General features: G+C 35.4%; 1 protein-coding gene across 1 annotated transcript; it reads left to right on the forward strand.

Annotated features, from left to right (window-relative positions):
• Positions 1-106: 106 nt before the first annotated feature.
• On the forward strand, positions 107-16,683 carry LOC106173440 (uncharacterized). Its single transcript, XM_024075253.2, has 12 exons — positions 107-319; positions 728-843; positions 1,471-1,604; positions 5,263-5,348; positions 5,505-5,594; positions 6,434-6,514; positions 8,257-8,425; positions 8,868-9,025; positions 9,302-9,454; positions 9,670-9,879; positions 13,929-14,065; positions 14,286-16,683. Exons 1-12 carry the CDS (start codon positions 225-227, stop codon positions 14,924-14,926), a joined length of 2,070 nt encoding a protein of 689 aa, XP_023931021.2. The 5' UTR covers positions 107-224; the 3' UTR covers positions 14,927-16,683.
• Positions 16,684-19,379: the final 2,696 nt, after the last annotated feature.

The raw sequence follows: 19,379 nt of genomic DNA on the forward strand, positions 1-19,379 counted from the left end.
CAATATTAAAACACCATCAAAATAAATTTCATATCTGATTTTGATTCCTCGTGTACTAATAGTTGCTTTTTTTTGCTGACTTTGTTTCTTTGCAAAAATCTCTTTTTGTTTGGAATGGAGACTAACAGTATGGCGGCGCCCTTTGACCTGGAGGCAGCTGATTTATTTTTCTGCTGAAAAAAGGTTATGATCCTGCGAATTTTTGAAAACACGGACTTAACATAATGACGCAGGTGTCCAGTAACAATGTGCCTGTCTCAAAACAAGCACAAATACGAGAGATTGCTGTTCAAAAGAAAAATTTAATCCAAGTTTGCAGGTATATATTTGAGATCATTGTGACAATGGCGTGAATATGGGACTTGAAACGTGACAAATGTAAACTGTAATTACGTAATAATTTGCCCTAGGTCTGCTACGACTGACATAAATTAGCTACAGAGACCCGGCCAGTACTGCTTTTCTACCTTGCCAATGGACTGTTATAATGCGTCGAGCCCTTTTTACAAACGTTCCTTTCATAAAATATTTGCAATTATTTATGCTATGACAGTTGAATCATCAATGAATGTGATATATTTTCAATTTCATTTTATATTTTATTTTAACATCTGAAGTTTTAAAAACATGCTTTGTGGCTTACTGGGTCTGCAATGAAATTACAAATTTGTATTTGCATAAAACTTTTTTTTGTTTGTTTTTTTCATTCTTTTCTTTTTTTATTCAGGTATGCTGTTAAGAGCCTCATTGACAAATCATGTTTTGAGTCAATAGATGACAATTGTGATGAGCTTGTCAATTTCCTGGCTATTATGGAACATGTACTCAGCCATAGACTAAAAAGTAAGCTCTTTTCATTATTATTGAATTTTAATTATTATTATCTATACCTAGGATCTTAAGGGGCCTTGAGAAAGGAGGAAATGTATTTGGTGACTTATATTTGGTGATTAGATATTCAAAATGTACACAAAATCAAGCTCTGTTGCTTTTTTATTTTTATTTTTTTTTATAAGAGTTGTTATCTACTATTACTAGTACATATTTGAGTACTGATTGAGTATTTGAGTAATTATTCTACACAACATGCACTCTATCTCTGCATATAATGTGGGCTTTTTTTCTTTTTCATGACATGAAATGTCTTAAACAAATTGTATGTGCATAATTTTTTTCACTACTCAGTAATTATTTATCAAACACTAATATTTATAATACACAGTTATCAGACTATACTGATTAAAAAAAGACATGCTGCTACAATGAAAACTAAATGATAACACATAAATTAAATTAAAACAAGAATTAAATGGCAAATGGCTATTTTGTAATGGAGTATTTTTTAGAGGCATGCTTGACTATTTTTCTTAAACAAACTGTTTTTTGAAGAAAAGTTGTTCCAAGCTATAATTTCACATATTTATTTATTTATTTATTTATTTATTCTTTCTGTATTTATTACTCTGTCAGGTAACCAGACATGGTTTGGTGTTTCTGAGGCGAGACAGTTCTGGGACTACATCAGGGCAGCCTGTAAGAAAGTTCCTCACAGCTGTATCAGCAGCATTGAAAACATGGAGAATGTCAAGTCAAGCAAAGCCAAGGTAATAAATACTGAGTATTATCATTATCACAAGGTCATGGGAAGAGGTATAGCAAAACAACAGATGAAATTAATAATATGCAGGCTCGTAGCCAGCAAATTCAAAAGGGGGTTCTTTTTCTGAAAAAGAGGACCTTTTACAATGAAACTTACGTGTACATAGATCAAATTTTACCCAAAATGGACCTTTTCCTGACAAAAGGGGCGGTTCTTTTGAACCCCCCCAAACTCCCCCTGGCTACGGGCCAGATATGGGTAACATTACTGTTGGAAATGTGATTTCCTTTTGAAAATAAGTATACTGTCTAGTTAACAGGTTTGAAAGAGAAGCATTCAAACTTTAAAAAAAAAATTTCGTTACTATCTTGCAGTTCATGGAATATATAGGTCAGACTGCATAATGAAACCTTTAAGACAATAACTGAGACATAAGGGTTTGAAATAGAAGAGAAACCAATATAAGACAATATAAAAAATTCACTCTTCCTTGAGGAATTGCCAAGGCAAGGAGAATATGAATAATAAATAATACAAAAAAGAAAGAATTTTCATTATTCAATGTGTTACCAGAACATATTACGGTATCCACTCTAATCTTTAATTACACCCCTATCCTGTTATTTCTTTTTTTTCATGGTGTATTGTTTTAAGTTATTAGTAAACAAGAATATTATTATAGGAATGCATACAGCATGCTCTGAAAATTCCAGATATATTAATCATATTGTTTTTTTCATTTTTTTCATAAGATGGCATATTTTTGTTCAAATATGTTGACGAGTAAACACTTTTTGTATGTTAGTAGCAATTTGCATAGATCTCAGTAAAGTCAGGGCTTAAAAAGTTATCAGTAAGTGTGATCTTATGTGTTTTTGCAAGTACTTTGTTTTTTAAAGTACTTTGAAAAAACAAACAAACAAAAAACGATATGGGATATGAGATATAATAATGCCATGAAATAAATATCTACTTGTGTATCTTGCTCATATCTGCTTGTTATCTTCTGTGTAAAGCTTTGTTGTTTTTCAGGTCTGTTACATGGTTGCTTGCTATTTGTTGGTCAATACAATTGCATAAACTAGTATTCCGCTATAAAGTATAGGTCCACATGGAAACCATTAAGTCTTATCTTTTACCATGATTTGATTCCTTGAACCGTTGAAGCAAGGTCACAGGTTGACCTTGGCTAACTAGCTCTCACTGACCTCAGCTCTTTATGTGGTCATCACACAGAGGGTGCATTCACAATGGAAATTTTGCACTAGGTAGATAACAGGGACTCTTGCTGAATGCAGTTTAATCAGATGACATACCTCTTAGAGCAGCTAGGTAGGGGGTGACTTTCCTCTAAAACACAACTATTGGATCTTTCTCTGTCACTTATAATTTTTTTGCCTAATTTGACTCTTCCCTAACTGAAAAGAATTTTCTCTTTAGTCCCCAGAGCTCTGTGCCATTGGAATATCATTTATTATCATGTTCTCTTTCATCCCTGTTTTGTCATGGCAGACAAAACCTTTGAGTCATTCCCTAACATAGTGTATACATTAACTGACCTGCAGAGTATCTAAGTTCAGATCCTTGAGATTGCAGAGTGCTCCTTGTATGAAATCCAAGATATCTTTTTTATCAGTTAAGCTAATTTATAACACAGATCCAAACATTACCACCCTGAATCTCAAAGGCCACTGGGAACTCACCTCTATTTTCAATGTGCTTCTGGCATTTCCCACGTCCTAGAAGTTCCCAGTGGTACTCAGGGTGTACATGTATGACCGATGGATCATTTAAGGTCAGACACTGGAGGTCAGATCTGCCATCACTAGCTATAGAGTAATTGAGGCATTAAGTGCTGAGTATGCAAGGCCATGTGGAGAGAGTCGACAAATGTTGCAATTCTGGTATTGCAAATGTTGCATCCACATGCCTTTATTTAAAAAATATATAGAAATTCTGAGCCTTTTTAACTTGGGGGATAGGGGGTGGAGAGGGGTAGTTAGGGGTGATGCAGAAATGGAGTAAGTTACTGTACTATTATAATTTGTCTCAGTATTTATAAGATGAAGGTGTTTATTGAAAAAATAAAATAAAAATTCTTTGTTTTTGTGTTTGCATGTTTCTTTCTTGTTTTTTCCCCTTGGGATGATAGTGCAGAGGTGGTAGCAGGGGGTGGAGAGTAAAAATGTCAGGAAATGATGCAGAAATTGAGATCCTGTTATTTGTTATAGTAATTTTAAGGTGAAGGTAAACAATGAGTTTTAATTCCCTTTGTTTTATTGCATGTTTGTGTGAAATCCAGCTTGCCTAAAAGGAATAAAAAAAAAGAAGAATGAAATTTCAGACTGCAGAAAATATGCTACATTTAAACACTTAAAATTTTAAACATTATTGAGGGGTTATAAGAATCTTATTTAAACACTTAAATAGATATGAAATATTTTGAAATAATTGAACTGTTGTGTGTTTCAAGAGAAAATTTGGGCTTTAGTGATAAAAATATGCAAAGGAAAGTGAGAAAAAAAAGAGGATTTAATTGTAATATCTTAATGATTAATTAAGGATCAACCAGCTAAGTTATATTATCATGGAACAAGTTTTGATACAGGTTGGAACTGTTACAGCAATTAAAGTACACATATACATGCTGACACGGCGGTGAAGTTTTTTCTTCATATCATCAATATATCCTTATTACATTTGATGAGAGCAACAGACTGAAAAGGTGACCTTGGCAACACAATCTTGAATGTGTTTTGAACAGTGGAAATTTACTGTGAAGGCTTTTTTTGTGAGTGTGTGTGAATCTGTTGTCAGGAAATACACGTGTTTCAGTAGAAAGTCACCCTGAGGTTCAGGGTCTGCACTGTGTTTGAGTGGAAAGTCACCCTGAGGTTCAGGGTCTGCGTTGTGTTTGAGTGGAAAGTCACCCTGAGGTTCAGGGTCTGCACTGTGTTTGAGTGGAAAGTCACCCTGAGATTCAGGGTCTCCCCTGTGTTTGAGTGGAAAGTCACCCTGAGGTTTAGGGTCTCCACTATGTTTCTGCAGAGAGTCACCCCGAGGTTTAGGGTCTGCACTGTGTTTCAGTAGAAAGTCACCCTGAGATTCAGGGTCTCCACTGTGTTTGAGTGGAAAGTCACCCTGAGGTTCAGGGTCTGCACTGTGTTTGAATGGAAAGTCACCCTGAGGTTCATGGTCTACACTGTGTTTAAGTAGAAAGTCACCCTGAGGTTCAGGATCTGCACTGTGTTTGAATGGAAAGTCACCGTGAGGTTCAGGGTCTCCACTGTGTTTGAGAGGAAAGTCACCCTGATGTTCAGGGTCTGCACTGTGTTTGAGAGGAAAGTCACCCTTAGGTTCAGGGTCTGCACTGTGTTTGAATGGAAAGTCACCCTGAGGTTCATGGTCTACACTGTGTTCAAGTAGAAAGTCACCCTGAGGTTCAGGTTCTGCACTGTGTTTGAATGGAAAGTCACTCTGAGGTTCAGGGTCAGTGTTGTGTTTCAGTAGAAAGTCACCCTGAGGTCTGAACCTGAACCTCAATATTATTAATTTATAGCAGAAATCAAGGCTGTCTAGGAGAAAATTGTTTTTGATTCAACAGACATTTTTTGCTGCAAAAATCTAGGTGAAAGTTTGAGAGTTTGTTTTCTTTGTTTAAGGGAAGAGCTTGGCTGAGAATGGTGCTAATGGAAAAACGTCTGTCAGAGTACCTGTCTGTGGCCTTGAAACAGGTCAAGGTCACCAAGTAAGTCCCTTTTAATGCAACTTGTTGGATTTAAATATTTTTAGACACTGCAGTTTTTTTTATTATAGACCATTGTTTACTGCATTGTTTACTATTATTATTATTATTATTATTATTATTATTATTATTATTATTATTGTCTGTGTATATCTCCAGGACATATTACCAGGAGGGAGCAGTGATGTTATCAGAGGAGATCAGCATACTTCTGGGTGTACTACTGGGACTTAATGCCATAGACTTCAGGTTAGTCTGGCTATATTTCCAGGCTTTAGTTCACTAGAGTAATACTTAATGCCATAGACTTCAGGTTAGTCTGGAGATCTTACCAGGCTTTAGTTTACTAGAGTAATACTTAATGCCATAGATTTCAGGTTAGTCTGCAGATCTTACCTGGCTTTAGTTTACTAGAGTAATACTTAATGCCATAGACTTCAGGTTAGTCTGCAGATCTTACCAGGCTTTAGTTTACTAGAGTAATACTTAATGCCATAGACTTCAGGTTAGTCTGGGGATCTTACTAGGCTTTAGTTTACTAGAGTAATACTTAATGCCATAGACTTCAGGTAAGTCTAGGGAACTTGCCAGGCTTCACCTCACTAGAATAACACTTTCAGTTGCCTGAGGGGATGGGAAAGCATTGTATTTTGTTTTAGTTCATTTACTTGGAGGTGTCTTCATATAAGGACACTTTTGTCTGTGAATAAAATGAAATTATACTTTGGGATTTAAAATTAGAAATTTATCTTTTGCAATCCCGAAACATTGTTCTTTATGTTTAAATTATTTTTTATTCAACAAAGTGGTTTTATTTATTTGGATTGATTTTCGTTGTAATTATCACCTGATAGAGAATAACAAGATTAATATGCTTCTTTGATCTCATTTTTTTTTCTTTTTTTGTACTGTAACAGTTTTTAGTTTCTCACATGACTGTCACACCATCTGGTGGCCTTCACAGACACTAATCAAATTGATAGAGGCACATGCATACTGTAATATTTAAAAGAGTATCTTCGTGTTTGGATTTTAAAGAAATTATCATGTTGAATTGTAAATAACTACTTCTATTTCTTTTAACTCAGTTTCTGCCTGAAAGGAAAAGAATTAGAAAATGGTGCTTTACCAATGATAGATTACACCCCATATTTGCGATTCCAACAAAGGTAAGACTGAAATTCTTTAAATAAAAGTTATCTTTCAAACAAAAATAATTTGACCTTTTGAAATGAAAAAAGTGAATGGAAGTGGCTAAGGGGGCTGGGGGAGAGGTTTTAACACTTCCCCATAGACTATTTTCTAACACAAAGCCATGCTAATTCCAAATCATTGTAAAATATGTATTAGTTCGATTTTGTTTACTCCATCTTAGTATGTTTGTCTGTTTTGATGTTAAGTCACAACTGGTTGTAAAATACCAAATAAAATTATATATCCAAATTTAAGATCAGTTGTGACTTTGTTGTATATTATTAAGCTTGTCTAACATTATCCACTGAAATAAAGAAATAAAGAGCTTAATAGTTACTTTCAAGGGAATTAAATACCTGTAGATACTGTCACAGATGTGTTTGTAAATGTGTTTGTTTTATCAGTGTTAACAAATACTGTAACAATCTTTGATTCAAGCAGCCAAGGTTATATGTAAGTTTCTTTCCTGTGTCAAAAATTATACGTCATAAGACAATTTGTTTGTGCTTTTACTTAATATCAAATGTTTCATCAGTTTCACACCAGTTTAGCTGAATTAATTGGTCAGCATTTATATTTTGAGGGTTTCAGCCAAGCAGAAGCTCACATTGTAAAATTAAGTGTAAATGTGACTTCAGCTAAATTGGTTCAGTATTGGTTTAACCCGGGCACTGTGCCTGTGACATTATGTGTTGGAATGATTTTGGTCTTTGTTATAAACTAAATCAAAAGTAACACGTTTGCATCCTTATTAGTGTATTATTTTTATTTTTATATACATTTTCATTCTTCGTGTTAATTTTTTTAATCAGTCCTAAAATTCCAGTCAATGGTATAAGACCTTCACAGATATAAGAATTAAAAAAAAATTATCAACAAATTGCTTTGTTTTGTTTTAATATTTTAAGTAAATTTTGCTTGGTCTCTATCATAAGGTGACAGTTACTGGTCTAAATGTTTTTTCTGATGGAAATGGTATTTAAGTACTGCAGCTTTGTTCTGTTTCACATACTTTACCCTATGAATTTTTCTGTTGCTTTATCCAGGCCCGTAGCCAAGGGGGGTTCAGAGGGTTCGAAAGAACCACCCTTGTTGCTGGGAAAAGGTCGACTCTGGGTAAAATTTGACCTATGTACTTGAGGATTTTATGGTAAAAGGTCCAGTTTTTCAGAAAATGACCCCCCCCCCCTCTGAACTTGCTGGCTACAGGCCTGATATCTTTCTAGTTTTTATTTATTTTCTCCCAGCAAAGCTACGAGGAAATTGGTCCATCCTTAGGCATTTCAAAAGTTTTACTGCAGCTTTATCTGTTCTGTTCAAGTTATTTGGTATCTTTTATAGATTTTGGATTAAAATATGTCATGTTCCAAGATATAGAGGTATTGTTTGTTCATTAGGCAAAAAGTATCTCAGTAAAATAGTTACACATCTATGAATTCAAGTAATGCACAATAGGAGAAACACAAGTCTGAGAACCATTTATCTCATTGCCTGTTGAATGGAACCTTTTTAATAATGTTCTTTGAAAAAACTAATATTGCAGACTTTATATCCAACCTATGGATATTATTCATGCAGGGAAAATTCCCTTTTGAATTTCATCAACTGTGTTAAACACTCGATGTTATTAACGCAGTCTCCAATATTTCAGTCCCTTACAAAATATCTTCATGAATAAACTTAAACATTCAATGTTGTTTTAATTCCGTAATTCCAGTAGCGAGAGCATTGCAGACGACGAGAGAGAGCTGAATGATTTGAGCTCTGTGGGCACAAATGACAGCTTCAATGACTTTGACATGGTAGAGAGCGAAAGTTTAGAAAACACATGGAAAGCAAAGTTCCAGAAGATTGAAGCTCAGCTGAAGACCAACATGGAACAGAAGGTGGGTGACTTTCAATTTTGTATGAAATATTTGAAAACAATTAAAGAGTTATTCAAGAGGTTGGGAGAGTCGTCCTCCATTTTTGACGCACTTTGTTCCTGTCCCTGATTTGCAAACTAAAACATTTTTTCCAGGGCTACCTTGAAGAGTTGATGGGTTTTGTATGAAATATTCTAAAACAAGTGTTATTCAGGCAGAGGCACCCTCCATTTTAGCACACTTCATTGTTCATTGTTCCCAGGGCTACCTTGAAGAGACTGAGGGAGGAAAGTGTTCATTTTTATTTAACGTCCTCTTTTTTCATGAAAAGGACATCTTTGAAATGATTTGAATGTTTTATGAAATGTTCAAAAAGAAGAGTTGTTCAGGGTGTTGAGAGAGAGGGTCCTCCATTTTTGGGACACTTTTTTTCCAAACTAAATCATTGATTCCATGTTTCCAGGGCTACCTTGAAGAGTTGGTCAGACTGCGAGAGGACCAGCTGGAGGCCGCCATACACCAGAAGGTGGTCCTGGTGCAGCAGCTGCAGGAACAGGAGATTGCACACAGACAGGAACATGCTCAGCTGGAGAACATTGTACTGGAGCTACAGGAACAACTGTGAGTGTTTTCATACAATCTCCTGGGGTGTGGTGTGTGTGGAGGGGGGGGGGGGGAATTTTTTCCAGAGTCACAGAAGTAATTGTGAGTTGTTACATATAGTCTGTAAAGAGGGGAGGGGAGGGGGAGTGACTGTATGGTAGAATATTTTAAAAAGGTATAGGAACAACTAAGTTCCCACACATAGATTAATCTTTTGTCATACTGACAGAAACCAAGAAATTTCATGATTTTACAGCTTACAAATAATGAATTTTATAAAAATCCTTTCTGCAGTGTTCAAGCAAAGGATCTGGCAAAGCGCCACCAGGTGGAGCTAAATGAGTATATCTTGTCAAGACAGCCCCAAAACTTGCCTCCTGGAGCAGAAATTCCTATGAATGAGATGATCAATCTGGCAGGAACTGGCGGGAGTGTCAAATATACCAGGTTAGATTGTCTACTACTTTTTGTTTTCAGGTCATAAATGAAACCAACTCATTTGAACAAAAAAATCCATAAAGAAAAAGAGCACTTTGTCTGTGTCAGTATATTCAAGCTTAGTTACAAAAAAGTATTTGTCAAAGCTATAAAGTCTTTTTTCTTTCTTATTTATCTTGTGTGATTGCTTGTTTAAGGAAACATACAATTTTACTTCCCTGCAGGCAAAAGGAGATGGCGCCCATGAAAAGTGGACCACCGCATTCCCCGCGTGTATCCCAGGATGCCCGGAGTATTATTTCGACAACTTCAACGCTGAGTACGATATCTCTGGGGTCAGGAAATGTGGCGACTGGAAAGGAGGGGGATTCCGCCAGCATAGTTCCTCTGATTGGTTCTCTCCAGTCCATTCCCGATACCATGGCGAAAGCAAGGTATGCTGGGAAGTAAATAATGCCAAGGTTAAAAGCAAGTGTTAATATGTTCCATAGCTTAAAATTCTCTGTAGAAATGAGGTGTGAATAAATCAGTGGGAATCATCCAAAAATGGTCCCTTCTGCACTGTGTGATGTCATACTCGGACAATGTGCGAAAGTGAGTCAGCATGTGGTCAACACCTGTCATCCAAATCCTTTGAAATCTCACTTCATTTTACATAAGTCGCTAGAGTTATTTCAGATTATTCACATTCCAAAGCCTTCAATTTGAATTGATGAAAAATACTTTCAGATAACAGAAATAATGACATTTTATCTCATTGTACCACCAGCGTTAGCGCTGGCGGTACACATGGTTTCGGTCCCGTCCGGATCGTTCTGCCGGCTCCGCCGGCTCCGCCGGTTCCGCCGGCTCCGCCGGCTCCGCCGGACGGCTACCGTTACCGCTTCTCCTCCTAGACGGTAAGGGCCCCCGTACCCATCTCTTGGATTTAGGTCACCTATAATCTCAACTCGTTCCACGTAAAATTTGGGCTTTGTCGGTATTGGGGTCTAGGTGTGGCACTCATTGCAATGCACCCTTGTCTAAAAATGGCAAAATTAAATGCTAACTATCTACCCTACGGAAGGAATTATGGGAAAAATTTCTACAGACGGCTTTCCAAAAGTCATATGTGTAGATTTCAAATATGCCCTTGGATTTGACCTTTGACCTTTATTTCAAGGTCAAACGGGCCAAAATTTTCAAAAAAATTAATTTTTTTACGAAAAAAAAATTATTTGCCCTGTTATTCAGACACCACACAGACTTAACCAAAAATATTATTGGAAGTTGTTACCCTTCAGGTCATCTTTCATCTCCGTGAATTTGGGGTCAATCGGTGCATTTTCACGGGAGTAGCGGCCATAAGATACTGAAACTGAAAACTGTCTCTAATTCGGGAACCGTTAATGCTAGAGATCCATTCTTTTTTGCATTTTGTAGAGCATGTAAAGCCCAACACTGGAGGTGGTCTCCGTTTTTTTGTATTCCATACGGTTTTCGAGTTACGCTGTATCAAAAAGTACATATTGGTGGTGAAAGCAAAATGTGCAGTACGGTAATGGATAATAAATTTTGAACTCCAGAAAAAAATATATATAAGGCTTGGCAAAGCAGACAACTCATGGTCAAAAATAACATTATTTCATCAAATTTGAACTTCTGGAACTTCAGAGCACCTCCCATTTCAAGAATTTTGACCAAAATTACCTTTTCTTTATTTTAATTAATTTTTTTCTGTAGGAAATTTATGGCACATTATGGTAACTCCAAAATTATAACATTTAGTCCCTTATATCTCCAAAACTGGCAGAGATAGGTCCATAGTTACTATTGAAGTTGAATAGGAAGTCATATACTGGCAATCTTACTGTGACCTTGAAATTGACCTTTGACCTACTTTTCACTATGAACTGAACTTTGCAAATTTTGCTTCCCTTTTATCTCCAAAACTGGCAGAGATATGTCCATAGTTACTATTGAAGTTGAATAGGAAGTCATATACTGGCAATCTAAATGTGTCCTTAAAATTGACCTTTGACCTACTTTTCACCATGAACTGAACTTTGCAAATTTTGCTTCCCTTTTATCTCCAAAACTGGCAGAGATAGGTCCATAGTTACTATTGAACTTGAATAGGAAGTCATATACTGGCAATCTAAATGTGACCTTGAAATTGACCTTTGACCTACTATTCACCATGAACTGATCTTTGCAAATTTTGCTTCCCTTTTATCTCCAAAACTGGCAGAGATAGGTCCATAGTTACTATTGAACTTGAATAGGAAGTCATATACTGGCAATCTTACTGTGACCTTGAAATTGACCTTTGACCTACTTTTCACCATGAACTGAACTTTGTAAATTTTGCTTCCCTTTTATCTCCAAACCTGGCAGAGATATGTCCATGGTTACTATTGAACTTGAATAGGAAGTCATATACTGGCAATCTTACTGTGACCTTGAAATTGACCTTTGACCTACTTTTCACCATGAACTGAACTTTGTAAATTTTGCTTCCCTTTTATCTCCAAACCTGGCAGAGATATGTCCATGGTTACTATTGAACTTGAATAGGAAGTCATATACTGGCAATCTTACTGTGACCTTGAAATTGACCTTTGACCTACTTTTCACCATGAACTGAACTTTGCAAATTTTGATTCCCTTTTATCTCCAAAACTGGCAGAGATATGTTGATAGTTACCATTGAAGTTGAATAGGAAGTCATATACTGGCAATCTTACTGTGACCTTGAAATTGACTTTTGACCTACTTTTCACCATGAACTGAACTTTGCAAATTTTGCTTCCCTTTTTTCTCCAGCACTGGCTGAGATAGGTCCATAATTACTATAGAACTTGAATAGGAAGTCATATACTGGCAATCTAAATGTGACCTTAAAATTGACCTTTTACCTACTTTTCACCATGAACTGAACTTTGCAAATTTTGCTTCCCTTTTATCTCCAAAGTTACGCTGTATCAAAAAGTACATATTGGTGGTGAAAGCAAAATGTGCAGTACGGTAATGGATAATAAATTTTGAACTCCAGAAAAATAAAACATAAGGCTTGGCGAAGCAGACAACTTGTGGTCAAAAAAAAAATAACATTATTTCATCAAATTTGAACATCTCGAACTTCAGAGCACCTCCCATTTCAAGAATTTTGACCAAAATGACCTTTTCTTTATTTTAATTATTTTTTTCTGTAGGAAATTTATGGCACATTATGGTAACTCCAAAATTATAACATTTAGTCCCTTATATCTCCAAAACTGGCAGAGATAGGTCCATAGTTACTATTGAAGTTGAATAGGAAGTCATATACTGGCAATCTTACTGTGATCTTTAAATTGATCTTTGACCTACTTTTCACTATGAACTGAACTTTGCAAATTTTGCTTCCCTTTTATCTCCAAAACTGGCAGAGATATGTCCATAGTTACTATTGAAGTTGAATAGGAAGTCATATACTGGCAATCTTACTGTGTCCTTAAAATTGACCTTTGACCTACTTTTCACCACGAACTGAACTTGCAAATTTTGCTTCCCTTCTATCTCCAAAGTTACGCTGTATCAAAAAGTATATATTGGTGGTGAAAGCAAAATGCGCAGTACGGTAATGGATAATAAATTTTGAACTCCAGAAAAATAAAACATAAGGCTTGGCAAAGCAGACAACTCATGGTCAAAAATGACATTATATCATCAAATTTGAACATCTCGAACTTCAAGACACTTCCCATTTCAAGAATTTTGACCAAAATTACCTTTTCTTTATTTTAATTAATTTTTTCTGTAGGAAATTTATGGCACATTATGGTAACTCCAAAATTATAACATTTAGTCCCTTATATCTCCAAAACTGGCAGAGATAGGTCCATAGTTACTATTGAAGTTGAATAGGAAGTCATATACTGGCAATCTTACTGTGACCTTGAAATTGACCTTTGACCTACTTTTCACCATGAACTGAACTTTGTAAATTTTGCTTCCATTTTATCTCCAAAACTGGCAGAGATAGGTCCATAGTTACTATTGAAGTTGAATAGGAAGTCATATACTGGCAATCTTACTGTGACCTTGAAATTGACCTTTGACCTACTTTTCACCATGAACTGAACTTTGCAAATTTTGATTCCCTTTTATCTCCAAAACTGGCAGAGATAGGTCCATAGTTACTATTAAACTTGAAAAGGAAGTCATATACTGGCAATATACTGTGACCTTGAAATTGACCTTTGACCTACCTTACGATGAATTAACTTTGATTGTACCATTTTAAATTATATATATTTTTTGCATATTTTGAAAATTCTTGTTGATTGCATTTTTACAGCTTGTCAAGCACAAGACTGGTGGCTGTGTCCCTTACTTTGTGTATGTGGGGGTCTATACGAATGCGCTTGCTCCAGCTGGTGGTACAATATTCGGAGGCGGTATCGCCTCTCTGATCCTCTAGTTTTCTCTGTTTTTGGCTTTTACCTTTGCCTGTTATCAGATCAGATCACCTGGAGACCTCCACCCCAGTACCACATGATGAAAGAGTGGCACAAGGTCAAGGTCAGGGTCAAGGTCAAGCAGTTATTATGGAGGGTGGAAATGAGAAACATTCCTTAGATAAAGACACTGTACAAGGTGGGGTGTTTATATATTTGCATGGATTTTTAACAAATGGATGCTAGACAGAAATTAACTCCTTTGCCCTTCTCTCTTTAGAAGCTACACATTAAGCTCAGTAATGGTGGGAGCTATGCAGTATCTGTGTTTATTATTTACAACGTCTCTGTATGCCTATGGTGTATCAGTTGCTATAGATTTCATGAATTTATATGGTTGTCATGCTTCATTGTTGTAGAAGACACTACTGGTGTATCAGGAGAGCCGATCACTGGCCAGGCAGATGACCAGGCTGTACAACAAATGCTGGTTTCCGCCATGGAGGTCACCTCGCAGGCTCAAGGTCAAGGTGAGATTGAAGGTCATCCTGAAAATGATGAAGAAGGTGCTGAGGTTCAAACTTCTGTAGTGTCTTCACAGGTTCCACCAGATGGATATTTTCACCGAAAAAATAGTTCTTCGTTGAATGAAGCACCAGAAGAAACCACCGATCAAAGCAAAGATTTAGAGAAAAGTCACTATGAAGGTAAAGGTCAGCCTCAAGATGCAGATCAAAGGAATGATGGTTTGGAAGGTCAAGGTCACACAGAAATAGAAGATCAAGGTAAAGGTCAGAAAGATGAAAAAGGTCAACAAGAAGGTCAACAGGAAGGTCACGCGAGCCCTATGATGTTGTCAGCTGAGAGCAGTAGTGACCCTGAAGATGGGTCCAAGGGGAAGGGGTCAGATTGGGAAATGGTCAACACAGGTAGTGAGCCAAGCTCCAAGAGGTCATCTTCACCTGAAATGCTGAATCCTTCAGAGGAGGAGGAGGAGGATGAAGATGACGAAACCTTGAAAGAAAAAGAGGAAGAGGGTGAGGAAGAACAAGAAGGATAATTTATGGTCCAGTTTACAAAATGAGTATGTATTTCCCACCATGAAAGGATGCTTCCCATGAAATGACAGTATTAGTGTTCTGTGGTTATATATGTACATGTATGCCAACTATTCACTGCAGTACAATTGCTCTGTCTTCTGGCAATGTCCTCATGTAGTTTTGTTTACAAGGAGATCGCAAATATGGTGCTTTTTAGGGCTTCTGGTCTTTTTTCTTTCATTTATATAATATATTGTATTCTACATATACAGCATTATTTCTTTTTTTGTGTGTTTGTTTGTGTTCAAGATCAGACAACAGGATTACTGTGATACAAGGATTAGATGAAACCAAATTTGAATTGTAGAAATTCAGATATATGTGTACACTTTGGTATAAGTTATAAAATATTGAGATATTGGCATTAGAAAGAATATTCCACACAGAAATTTTGCTAAAATTACAAGTACTGCCCCATAGCCCTTTCCATGCTGGTGGTCTAGACTCGAGGCAAATTTTAGGACCAACTTTTTCTTCATTTGGAGGAGTCAAATGAACAATTTCAAGCATTCCACGCATTTCAGATCTTGTATAAAATGCAATTTTGAGCAGAAATGATTTTTTTTTTCTGTAAGATGCATTTGAGAAACAAGAAAATGCAATTTATAGAAGAGAACAATCTTATTGACTGTCTCCTTTCATAACTTACATTTCTTAATTAGATTGTGTATTTTTCCTTTTTTTTTCCATTTATTTACTTTGAGAGTCTGTCACCTGGCAGTAGAATCATACTCTATGTATTTTAACCTTTGATGGTTTGTTACATAATAGCCTAAACTAAACTTATCGGTCGATTTTGATCAAATTTTCAGGATAGATCAGATATGGGTTAACTTAGAATTAATAAGATTTTGGTTGGGATCCATCAATACATAATAATTAATTATTAGAACGGAGCTGCCTTGATGGAAATTTGTGCTCTGGGAGTGGTTTTCTAGTTGGATGGTGATTCCCCATCTTCTAGTTGTTCTACTATTAACTAGGGGTCTAGATATTCTGGGTGCTGTAGTGATAGCAGATCTAGCAGAGTATCCAATACTTTTAAAACCATGTCAACTATAATATACATATCAAATATATTTGATGAATTGCAGTGGCAATATTTTTCAACTGCAATATGCTGTGTAAAACTCATTGTGGAATTATTTCAGAAAAAATTGATTTATGAAAATACTCCTTGTGAGAGAAGACTGTTATGAGCAGAAATGGCAATATTAGAACTCACATTATAATGCATTCATGTTTATATAAACTTCTAATTTCCTACTGCATTTGAGATTCAAATTTCTTTTTTTGGTATGGTTAAAAAGGCCAATATAACAAAAAGTTACATTTCTTGAATTATTTAAAAGGCAAAATGAGCATTAAGCCTCTTTTAAGCAAAAATTTTTTTTTTTTAATAGCTAATGATTTTCTCAATGGTTTTACATAAGGAAATATTTTGATGATAAAGAAAAAAGTCACAAAAATTTTTAAGAACGTTTTTTTCTACATTGGTTAATGTTTTCAAGATTTTGCCTGATTTCAGTTTCCATTTTAAACAATTTTTTCATGTGGTACAGATGCAATGAAAATTTCCAAGCTGCATTTCAGGAATTTCAGTTTTTACAACGTTCACCCATGTTTCTATAAAAAGGTCCAAGGTGCATTACATCCTCTGGGTGACATCTTGATTTTTTCCAGCACCAGACTTGATATCCAACGCAAATATATATTACCCCTTTATATATCAAGTATCAACATCTAGTCTTCTGCCTTAAAGTTCATGATTTCCCAGCGATGTTCAATGATTATCAGTAAAAAAACACAGTTGATGTAAGATGTAATTGATGTTAAAAAAGATGTCTTTATCAATATAGTACAGTAATGACTAAAACTATTCAATGGGCAAAATATATATTATCAACCACTGATATACATAATGTTATGATCACAAAATATTGTATTTCTGTATAGCTTTTTGGGTGCTTTAACTACATAGAATGGAACTGTAGAGTAGGTTACTTTCAGTTTTGTTGCTACCACTCAATAGGAACGTTCTAATATCTGGAAATAATTACTTCAAAATACAGCATTTGTAAAATTCACATTTTCCCCCCATTGAAATGATGAAGTCATTGCCATACTTTATTTTGTTGTAAAATATATTTTTATTAACCATAACTGGTCAGGGCTTCTGTAATGTTGATCGCATGGTAATTATTTTTCTTTTCATTTGTATAAATTATAAATTCACTTTGCAGTTGCAATCAGAGATTCGACAGAGTTACTTAGATAATGTTATAGTAAGAGATTATATTGAAATGTGATATTGTTATTTTTATGTACAGACACAGATGTGTCTGTACATATTGCCATCACCTGCGTCTGTCGTCGCCGTCGCCGTCCCTGTCGCCGTCCCTGTCGCCGTCGATGTCGCTGTCGCCGTCGCCGTCGCCGTGCACTTTCATCGTTAACACAATAAGTGGAAGACAGTTTTACTTTTTGGCTTTATATTTACAGAGCTGATGAATATTCATAAAACGCAGGTCAAGTTCGAAAATCAGCATGTTTGGGCAATTATTGTAGTATTTATGCTGTGTTTTCACTTTTTAGCATATATGCAACACTGTTAACACATTTCAAGGAAAACCGATAGGCCTGTTGTCATGAAACTCACAGGAGTAATCAATCTTACTAAAACGCAGATCAAGTTCGAAAATCGGCATGATCGGGCCACTATTTTAGTAGTTATGCTGTTTTTTTCACTTTTCAGCATATGTGCAACACTGTTAACACATTTCAAGGAAAACCGATAGACCTGTTGTCATGAAACTCACAGGAGTAATTAATCTTACTAAAATGCAGGTCAAGTTCGAAAATCAGCATAATCGGGCCATTATTTTATAAGTTATGCTGTTTTAAAACATTTCCTCAGATTCAATTCTTAGGCATGTTAACAGTCTCATTATTTAACTAATAAGATTCGTAAAAGTGTTTGTTTGACATTTCCTGCATCTTTACAACATTGTTAGTTGATTATGTAAAAATGATGGTAAACTTGTTATCATGTATTGTATAATAGAGTTTCAAAAATGGAAATAAACTCATATCATTGCAGTTTGTCAGATTCATTCATTCACTATGTTCAGAAACTCAGAATGGAGGAAATTGGACATTAAACACTGTTCTATTGATATTTTTCCCATCTCATCAATTTTCTTAGTTGATCATATATAAATGGCAGTAAATTGTTAATTTTGTTATATGTTAAAAAATTGTTAAAAATGGAAAAAAAAACATTTCAAGACAGTGCTGTCTTGTCTACATTTTGGCATTTTCAAGGTGTGACTTTGAAGTTCCTTTGGCCTGAAGACCTTTGCTAGTCACATTTTCTGAATATCCATGATACTGATATTTTATTATTAAAAATTGATGGTAATTATCCTGTTAAACATTATGTAATAGTGCATCAAAATTTGAAGACACCCCTATTTTGGACACTGCTCCCATGATGACCATTTCAGGAAAACCATGTCACTTATTGTTCTCAAACTTACAGGAAGAAACATGGGACTTAAATAAAGCTTCAGTGGGCAATGCAGACTATTTGGTAAATTTTTTTGGCAGTTAATCAGTTTTTTGTGAAAATTTAATTTTTCACATATTGGCATTTTCAAGGTGTGACTTAGAACCTCCACGGGCTTGAAGACCCATGCTAGTCACATTTTCTGAAAATCCACGATACGGATCTTTTATTATTAAAAACTGATGGTCATTATGCTGTTAAGCAAGAAAACACAAGAAGAAAGAAGAAAACACAATTTTGGGTGCTGCTGCCATGATGACCATTATGGGAAAACCATGTTACTTATGATTGTCAAACTTTCAGAAAAGAAACAAAGGACTAAAATGCAGCCTGAGTTGGAAAAGCAGTCTAATTGGCTTCTTTTTCTGGAAGTTATACATTTTAGTGAAATATTCATTTTTATCATGTTGGCATATTCATTGTGGGACTCGAAGCTCCCATGGACATGAAGCCAAATGGTAATCAAATTTTCTACATGTCCATGCTATTTATAGTCAATAATCAAAAATTGGTGATAATTATTCTGTAATTTATTTTGTAATGTTACATCAAAATTGACAAAAATCTTTTTGCACTACTACTACAAACATTATGAAAAGAAAACTATGTTACTTATTATTATTTTCAACTTACAAGTATGATTTGTAGGATTGGCATGCAGTTCAAATTAGAAAGCCAGCTCAAATGGGTTATCATTTATTATTGAATTTAAGCAGTTTTATGTGAAATTTTCATTTTTCTCATTCTGGCATTTTTAAAGTGTGAACTTAAACTCCCGTGGGCCTGAAGCCTTACGCTTGTTACACATTTCACTTACATTGGTATTACCTGTTGAGCATAATTAA

The sequence above is a fragment of the Lingula anatina genome, chromosome 7, assembly GCF_051362555.1.
Source record: "Lingula anatina isolate TDL-2025a chromosome 7, LinAna3.0, whole genome shotgun sequence".
NCBI lineage: Eukaryota > Metazoa > Brachiopoda > Lingulata > Lingulida > Lingulidae > Lingula > Lingula anatina.

What these genes read in the sequence shown, in the direction of transcription:
- LOC106173440 (XM_024075253.2), top strand. Translation starts at nt 225, where the DNA reads ATGACGCAGGTGTCCAGTAACAATGTGCCTGTCTCAAAACAAGCACAA. An exon ending in ACTCAGCCATAGACTAAAAA is followed by an intron (nt 844 to 1,470) that starts GTAAGCTCTTTT and finishes TTACTCTGTCAG; the next exon opens with GTAACCAGACATGGTTTGGT. An exon ending in CTGGAGCTACAGGAACAACT is followed by an intron (nt 9,026 to 9,301) that starts GTGAGTGTTTTC and finishes TCCTTTCTGCAG; the next exon opens with TGTTCAAGCAAAGGATCTGG.